This window comes from Echiichthys vipera (assembly GCF_963691815.1).
Source record: "Echiichthys vipera genome assembly, chromosome: 15".
Taxonomy (NCBI): Eukaryota; Metazoa; Chordata; class Actinopteri; order Perciformes; family Trachinidae; genus Echiichthys; species Echiichthys vipera.
This window is the reverse complement of record NC_139840.1, coordinates 5,853,211-5,862,525: the sequence shown is the minus strand read 5'-3', so window position 1 is coordinate 5,862,525 and position 9,315 is coordinate 5,853,211. Positions and strand designations below refer to the sequence as shown.

The 9,315-nt window shown below is 43.3% G+C and overlaps 1 protein-coding gene across 5 annotated transcripts in view; it reads left to right on the top strand.

Annotated features, from left to right (window-relative positions):
* The first annotated feature begins 661 nt into the window (after nt 1–661).
* The window catches only part of LOC310957648 (rho GTPase-activating protein 12-like), a 61,327-nt gene continuing 52,673 nt past the window's right edge, over nt 662–9,315 (top strand). For all 5 annotated transcript variants that reach the window (XM_083928311.1, XM_083928310.1, XM_083928309.1 and 2 more), the window contains exons 1-2: nt 662–841; nt 7,729–8,497. In XM_083928311.1, coding sequence (XP_083784437.1) covers nt 7,799–8,497 — 699 coding nt within the window. In that variant the 5' untranslated portion in view covers nt 662–841; nt 7,729–7,798. The remainder of the gene's footprint in view (nt 842–7,728; nt 8,498–9,315) is intronic.

Sequence of the window (9,315 nt, the reverse complement as noted above, 5' to 3'; positions counted from 1 at the left end):
TGTCTGCAATGATCAAATGTTTCCCCCAGACAAAACCTAGCCTATGTTTGAACAACTGAAAGAAACATTTGGAAAGTTCTGGTTATTGATTCAGTTTTAAACATAGTTTTAAATAAACACATGCATGCTTGAATAACCAGAGTTCAACTAAATAAATAAAAGTTGAATAATCTTGTAATGTCGCTGTAGTTGCATGGTATAACCGCTGGGGGGCGCTGATTCCCAATTCGCGTCCCATAACATTTGATCGCTCGAAGTACAAAAGAGAGCAAAATTAGAGAAGACGTCTCACTCTGATTATTTCTGCGCCAAAACGGAGCCTCTTTTAATTAGTTAATGAAAACGCTAACAAGACATAGCTAATTTATAGTCGTTAACAGTTCAGTATCCTAATGCTATGTTTCAACTTACTGTTGTGTTAGCAAGTAAATCCCGCGAATAAAACAATGTTACACATGACATTATTTGTTTGCTGGTCACTATGGTAACAGCGAAGTTCACGCATATTCGGCAGCCAACCGGAAGGAGAGTCTGATTTCCGTTCTAAGAAAATGTGTAGGGGTGATTCATCTTCCTCAATAGATGATCTTTGCTCTAAGGTAGTTGCCAAAGTTGTCAGGGCAGGCGTGAGTGCACGGGGACGAGCACTGCTGTGGATTACACCGGCCAGGGGAGAACAGGAGAGACGGGAGCGCCGCTCTCTGACAAACCTGACAAGTGAAGAACCAGTTTGACACGGTGGTCGGTCGACAGGAAAGTTCACGGGAATTGAACCTCACTCGGGAGCTTTGGGGGGTGAGCTTCCCTTCTCTCCGCGGAGTGTCCCACGCCAGTAGAGAAGGTACGTCAAGGTGCTGTTTCCTGGACTGCGACGGTGTGTTTTTTGGGATAGCGAGGAATGTTTAGCTTGGAAGCTAATTAGCGAGCTAACGTTAGCGACAGATTAGCTCCTGTGAATCAAGACGGACGCCCGCACATGTGCACGAGCTGTCAGCTGAGATAACAAAATGAATGACTATCATGAATACATACAAAAATAAAAGTTCAGACTTTCAGTGGGTACGAACATATATACGTATATAACTCATAGCTGGTTAAGTTTAAAGGAATGTAACAAATACAAGGAACTGCAGGCTAAAGTTAACCAACGTAGGGATACTAGATAAAGTAGTGCCAGTATCATTACACCATAGAAACTCAACACTTAGGGTCTATATCTCTCCCGTTTCGCGCTGTAAAGTTGCTGTTAAACTACTTCCGACATACATGAATGTTACAGTAACGTTACATGTTTCTCCATTAGCTGTCAGCAGTGACATGAACCTGTCAGGGTGCAGCCTGGAGCAGGTGAAGGGTCCCTCTCTCTCTCTCTTGGATGGGATCATGTGTGAAGACATAAAGCCTTTGATCATTCAGTTTACAGATTAGGCTTTGGTGTAAGATTTAGACTATAAATCACAGTGGAGCTGGTTTCCATTACTGTTGATTGACCTGTCTTTTCGGTTAGATGATCAAACACTTACCATCCCTATCATAAGACCCCAGGGTGCTATCTGAAAATCAGCATATAGCTCTTTGAATTCAGGGAGTTTTTAATTGCTTAATAACTAAATTGATTAGTCCGTTGACATGAATGTGATCGTTTCGGTCATGGACTATATCAGGCAAACATTTTTGCTTGTGTGATGAAAGGGTGATGAATGTCCCACTGTTTTGGGACAGACTAAACAATCAGTTCAGCCATCCACATCATTATATTAAATGTTCACTAAATCTGCTTATCAAAATTGTAATGTATACATCCAGATCACCATAAAGCACGTCATAGTTTTGTCCCCAAATGGTGGTGATGCAATGTTGGTATCTTTTCCAGTAAGTGGGGGGTTTACTGTACGGTAGGGAAGTGAATCTTCCAGGTTGAATTGGATTTGTGACACTCCATGGACGTTGTGACACCCCTTTCTACATTGGGCAACCTACCTGGCTGTAAACACGTCCTTTTAGTTCTGATCCCGTTCTTCTTCTCTGTCAAGATGCCCACATTACTGCAGCTGGCCTTACGTGCGGAGGTCACAGTGCAGTACTTGACAGATTCTGCTAGTTTCTGATGTTACAAATTGTGACACAAGATTCCCATTTTAAAGGTTCAGTTCACCTAAAATCACTCTAAAAAGCCCCCCAATACAATAGAGATCAATTGTGTTTTTGCTCCTCAAAGCATTGGAAAATGACAATTGGTAAGATGTCTTTCCAGAAAGATGTTATGGTGACACAAAACTGGTCGTTAACCATGTTTTAAAGGGGTTATTTCATTAGAAACAGTACATTTGAGTGACAAGGAAATAAATCAGAGCTTAGTTTCTAGAAAGTTGACCTCTTTGCTGTTCTGTAAGGACACCACATAAACTTTAAATTGAGCTCAGTGAGCATGTTAACCTAATTTTCCTTCTCTTTAAATAACTCCATAATGGGAGAGAAATGGCTCCTGACTCACCAGATGGTTTGTTACACAGAACCATGTAAAAAGCTATCATTGGAAAAGGGGATTTAAAAAATACTTAGCATATGATTGGATTGAAGCATCTGTCAGATCGCCCCAACTCTTGCAGAAGCCAGTCAGGAAAAGGCCGTACACATATTTTCCATTGAGAAAAAGCCTTCAGTGCCGTTATTTGTTCTTCTTTGAATGAAGAAATACTCTCCAGTCCTGATATAACTGATGCTATTCGACTACTAAGTCATGACTAACTCCCTTTCAAAATACGATTTCCGGGTCCAAGCCAATCCAAGCCTCGTATTTCTACATTGCTGCCGTGCTGTATTTTGCGTTGTTTAAACAGATCTGAGTTAAAAACAACAACCTAATTGTCATTTTACCACTTTCTTATCGATGAAAAGGTGTCTCACTGAAGAAGAAGTATTCATAATTGTTCACAGATTTGGCCGTTGTTGTTGTTTTGTGTAACGGAGCGTATTTTGAAAGGGTGTTACATCGGACTTAACAGCGACCACGGCAGCGTCTACACTAACCTCTTCTCGTGTGATCTTGTGATCTTACGAAAATATAGCTGCTGTGCAAGATAAAGAAAAAAGTGCTCTCTCTAATGATACTCAGAGTAATCACTGGAAGCACGGCTTCAGCAGAAACTCTGCTAACTAGTATCATGTGAGACCCGGCGCAGAGCGGTGACTCTGCCGCCTCACTCGTGTGTGTTTCAGTGGAAACATTTCATGCGTAAAACTCTTTCCAAGGTGCCGCTTTCTGTTTTGCTGAGGCGAGAGAAAATGGGAGGGTGTGTTTCCTACATGTGCTGACAACGGCAGATTTTTCCGCCATTTAACAGTTCAAACAGTCCCACGCACACTTCTTCTTCTTCTTCTGCCCTCCCATCACTTCAGACTCTTCAGACGCGACGTGACATCCTGCCTTGTTGCTCTGGATGGTTTTATTCTTTGGACCCACCCATCCACCCCCCTCAACCTGCTTTAAATCGTATTACTATCACATCTAATTAGGGCGCTTCCTCTAATGTTACCGATTGGACTGAGAAGATTTGTGTTGTCCACTGAATTGCAGCGCTGATGCTGGAGCTTAATCAAAGCAGGGATCAGTGAAATAGACAACAGCCTCCAGTCACAATACCGTTAATATGAAGAACAAGAGTAACTAGACGGTCTTAATCTGTATGCTTGTTGTTCTGTTGCATTTTTGTTTACATATGAGCTGTAATGTCATGGAAAATTTAATCTTTATTGCTGGTTTCAGCCTCACGTTGTGTGTGGTGTTTTCTTTTAGTATGACTGACTATTTGAATCAACAGTTGTCAGACCGGTTTGTGATTTACCTAAACACTTTGGCAGGATATTGACGAGGAGTAACGGAATGAAAAGAAAACAACCAGGGGAAATGTTGCACGAGGAATGCAGGAAATTCATTTTTGTCTATTTTGCTGCAGAAGTCCCAAAATTGAATTATAAACTTATAGAATAGAGCATCTGAAGAATGACATTTTCTGTTGAGCAGGTAGAGAAAGTCAGGCCCAATGTTTGCAAGATATGGCAGGATTGACCAAACTGACTCTGGGGCAGACCACAGTGAGGACTATACGGTGCTTCACTGTGACAGATTGTGTAATAGAGCATTGAGTGCAGCAGTGTGCACAGATACAATCTCACACCTACTGTTAGGATAATGTGATTGAAGGCTGGTTGAAAACCTTGAAGTATGGCTGCTCAGTTTGGGGTAAAACATACTAATCCTGATCATTTTGATTGATTTGTGATTTGTAAATAAGGTTTATTATCCAGTGAAAAGCAGGGGCAAAGTTCCCCAACCCCAGTCCACATATCTTCACCACGATTAGATAGAAATAGAAGAAACAGCCAGCTGAATTAGCAGCTCACAGGTTAATGAAGAAGGCTGCCAGTTCTTGTCATGATATGCCCATCACCTTGTCTAATGCTTCACTAGTCCGCTGTGAGCTGTGAATTGGCATTAGAGGAAGTATTTGGGGTAATTTGGCTAATGGACGTTCTGTGTAGCCAAGAGATTTGGTGAGATTTCCCTCAGTGCCTGTTAGCCTGAACCAGCCGGGTAATCCATGATGATATTCCCGGCGGTCACTGTATCAGAAGTAAGACGGGCGCTGTTGGCCTAATCCCACACACACATCTTTATTACGCTAATGCATAACCGGTAAAGGTAAAGAGAGGTGCCACATAGTGATATTGGATGATAGCAGCCCAACCCACGTCTACTGGCTGTAAAATAATGGGCCTGTTAATTAGGCGGCTATAAAAGGGCGTAACTCATGTCGCTTTGTATGTGTATGTGTGTAGATACACATAGATAGATACTACTAATATATGATGGATTAATCAGACTCCAACACTGGATAAGGATCGGGTGGCAAAATAAACATGATCCCAAAATAGATCTATCAGATCCATGATCTTTGAGTCAGACACAGCCGCCACACACAGACTTGGCAGTGCAGGTGATTTGTTGTGTGGTTGATTTGGTGCCCAGTCTGCTGTTGGCTCTGTGTCCGTGTGTGTATCATGAATACAAAAGCGGAGAGGCAGATTCCGTGTCTGGATTGTCCATTGAAATCCTAGTTTTAGTTTTTAGGGCAAAGTTCTGCCTGGATGTGACTCACGGATGACTGATTGGAATTATGACTTTCCATTGTAACATCCTGCTTTAACGGACACTGTAACGTCCTGCTTCTTCATCTGGATCAGATGAGGTGACATCCACTTGCTCTGAAACAACTGTCTGGGGTGTTGCTCAGTTGGGGGTTGAAGTCATGTTGAACTCCTTTGCTTTGTTTTGAATGGGTTGGGACATCAGATTCATTTTAAGAAGGCCAAAGTGTTCCCATTGCAACACGAGTTAAATGCTTATTACAACAAGAGGTGCTGTGTTTTCTCATGTTTTACCCTAGGCCTTTGGATATGAAATTATTAACAGAATATTATGCAGATTGACATTGATGTGAAAGCATTAAGTAAATATCAAAATGATAAACGGAGTGAAACATTTAATTTCCTAGATTACGAGCATTCCAGGACATTGTAGTGATAACTTCAGAAATCAGTGTTGTGATGCAGAGAAGTGCTAAATAGATATTTAGAAATAAGATTCTACTAAGGCCTTAAATTTCAGTGAGCCTCAATCTGTAAAAAAAAACTAAACAAAAACAACGTAACGCACCAAACAGAGGTACACAGGCAAGATACACATCTTTGAAGTCTTAACCTTGTTAGGACATGAAATATTTCTTTTCCTACGACCTTTGGCTCCAAACAGCACTAGAAGCAATGTGGAACAATCTCTTTCTATCAAAATAGCCCATGCACAGAGGTAGTCTGAAGGAGGTATATGTCGGAGATCTCATGTCACACTCCTCCCCATAGGCGAAACATGTGCTTTATATGAAATATTGTCTAAGCTGCAGCCTCTGTTTTTGTCTCTTTGCACCTTTTAATTGCCCTCGAAGTTCACCACAGAAGATAAGACGTGCCTTTTAAAACAAAGGTTTGGCTCCACCACATACTTCAGTTGAGATGAGCATTTTTTCAATCACTTTTAACACTCTGCACGCTCAAGGTGTGTTGGAGCCTCACCTCATGTTGTATGAGTGTGTGTGTACGCGCGCACCTGTGACTTCAGCGGGAAACTATGTGTGTGATTCGACCAATCTTCCACTCAGCAGCAACCGGCCTCAGTTGCTGCTTGACTAACTGTCAGACAGAGGAACAGAGAGGGAAGGAGACACAGTTGGACACGGAAAAACAGAGATACAGTGGTGGGAGAAGACCATGTGAGTCAAATGACTGTCTCCCATCCGTATGTCTAAGATTGTGTTCTGATCTGATGCATTTGAAGAGGACTCATTTGTTGTGATTACGTTTGTGGAGTAATAGGCTTTAAGAGACGTGCTTGTTTGTGTTGTGTAAGGGCGCACTCTCACTGTCCTTCCGCACCGCGCCCCGGGCTTTAGGGTACTTGTCCCCCCTCCCTCTCCCCCCGCGCCCCAGGCCCATTTGTACTCACACTGCCTGGGCCTCGCGCAAATGCTTCTCGCTGTCCATACGTCATCACGCCGTGTAACACGTCACACGCATTGATGACGTCATCGCGATGCGTCACTTTGTTTCCAAATCTTTCCACATACCTCTGAGTTTTTGTGCGTCTTGTCGACTGTTTTTGAATATTTTCATCCGACCAAATCTGCAGTAAACACTCCACCTCCGCATCACACCAACGTGAACCTTTCACCGCCATTGTTGTTGTTGTTAAATATCCGCGCATGGTCTTATATTTTCTATGTCCGAACAGGCGCACATAAAGGACGTCAGAACCGCCGTAGGCCTCGTGCTCGTACACGTGCGCACGCTCGTGCTCGTACATGTGCAAACGCGCTCTACAAAAGCCCACCTCTCTCAGGCGGGCCATGGACGGCCAGCTGTCCGCAGTGATGCTTGGAGCGGGTGCACTCACACTGCTTAAACGCACTAGGCTTTAGCTGAAAAAACGGTTTTGGCCCGGTGCGGAAGGACAGTGTGAGTGCGCCCTAAGAAGACGGAAAAAGAAGAGGCATCTTTTCTAATTTATGAATACATTTCAAATACTTTAGGTGATAAACTTTAAGATTATTTGACTTGATCAATATTTGATGATCAGTTTTGCTGCAGACGTTTTCCACCCAGTTACTTTTTCCAAAGAAACTGCTGACGATGCTGCAAGAAATGTACCGCAAACAACATTCTTTGCGCTGAAGGATTTTCTCTGTGTTAAAATGAGTAAAATATGTGTAATCAATGGGATAGACTTATTGTACAGCCTGACAACATCCTTGTTCAATAATCTACTTTCACTATAATGTAGTTTTTACATTTTATTTTATAATTTATCGGCAATATGAAATTGTTCACAGATGTTTCTTTGCATCCAAGGGAATTGCATTTTTTTTTTTTAAACAAACATAGTAAGACATGTTACCCTTCAGTATAATTAGGGGAGAATGTAGTAAGAGAAATAGGTGAATGTAACAAATGTCCTCAAGGTCTTATATGGTAAATTCTCTGTAACACCCGAAACACATTTTTTTAAAGATAATGACTGTGGAACATAAAATGATAATAGAATAGAATAGAATTGAAATGTATTAATTTGGTAATGTATCAGATACTTACTTCAAGTCCTTGTTGTTCTCCCTCCAGCTCTGCTCAGGCAGCCATGCTAATAAACATCTTCCTGTAGTGAGCTGCCTGGTGGACAGTCATAGGCGTCATGGCAGAATTGCCTATTGCCCCAGGCGAAGTCTACATCGAGGTGGAGTACGACTATGAATACAAGGCTAAGGACCGCCTCATCGCCATCCAGCAGGGGGAATGCTACATGCTTGTCAAGAAAACCAATGAGGACTGGTGGCAGGTGAGGAAGGAGGAAGGGTCAAAAGCTTTCTACGTACCTGCTCAGTACGTCCGCGAAGTCCGTAAAGCCCTCATGCCCCCTCCAAAACCTCTCCCACATCCTCCTGCTGCCACTGGCAACATACCTCCACAAAGTGGGGGCACACACTGGGTGAAGCCAACCAGTCTGGATCTGGGACTCCACGACCAACCCACTGAAAACCTTCCCAGACATGACTCCAACTATCGCCGCTCACCCTCCGCGCACACTGCCTCTTCTGGGCACTTCAGTCCCCCTAGACAGCGCAGGGACAGTAACCAACATCAGCCCCCCGGCACTCCCACCGACCACGACCGAGCTCTGGCTGACATCCTTGTCCACGGCGGAGCCCTGCAGCCCGCTCAAAAAGGAAAGTCTGACACGCTACCCCGCACCCGAGCTCGATCCCCAGACCTGGTCCGAGCACCGCTGGACGTGGACAGCACCCAACACTGTGACTCTGCAGGGGAAGAGAGACGCACCAACGACTCTGAGTCAGGAGACGAACTGAGCAGCAGCTCCACTGAACATCTCCAGGTAAAGTCGTACAGATTTAAAGATTTTCTTGTGCTGTTGAATGTTGTAGAAATTGATTTTGTCTCTGAGGTCCAGTTTACATTTCAGGCACAATCCAGGATCTGTGTTAGTTTAGTTCAAGTACTGGTAAAGGGCCAAATGCTTTTAACACAACAAACATCCCCCCACAGGCTTCATGAGAGTCAGTGGTCTGGGGCACATACCATGCAATGGAGACGTCTGCAGCCATTCACCGATTTGCAGACAGCTTTGCTTGATGATGATGATGATTGTGCTGTACTTTAAATACACAAACAATTATGTCATTTTGTAGTGGCATCCTCAACTAAGCTGTTGGAATAATTTGCAGCTTGTAAAATGTAATGTGTGTTGACCTAAAGCCGAAAGTTCTGTTGAACAGGGGATTTTGATCTGAAGCTGCTGAGGGGCAGACAAATGCAGCCTTAGTCAGAAAGCATCAGTTGAAGCAGATGAGATGAGGCAGCTGATTATGTGTGAGCCCGGTCAGTGGGAGTGTTTGTTCCTGAAATCATTAGCTCAGTCTGCTGCTGAACAAAAGCTAGAGAGAAAATAGAAACGGGGTCTGTGTGCTGCTGCCACTGGGTGTAGACCTCTTCTTTGTGTGTAGAAAGGAGGGGATTGTAGTGTAAGTCGAGTTCAAGTTACACATAGTACTTTTAGCGTGTGTGGAACTTTGACCTGTATACTAATACAGTATATCATGAATATCAGTCCTGCCACTGTAACCGAGTAGTCATAAAACACAACTACTGCTTTGCAAACATATCTGCGTTACTTTCTTACAGAGTTCCAGTTTT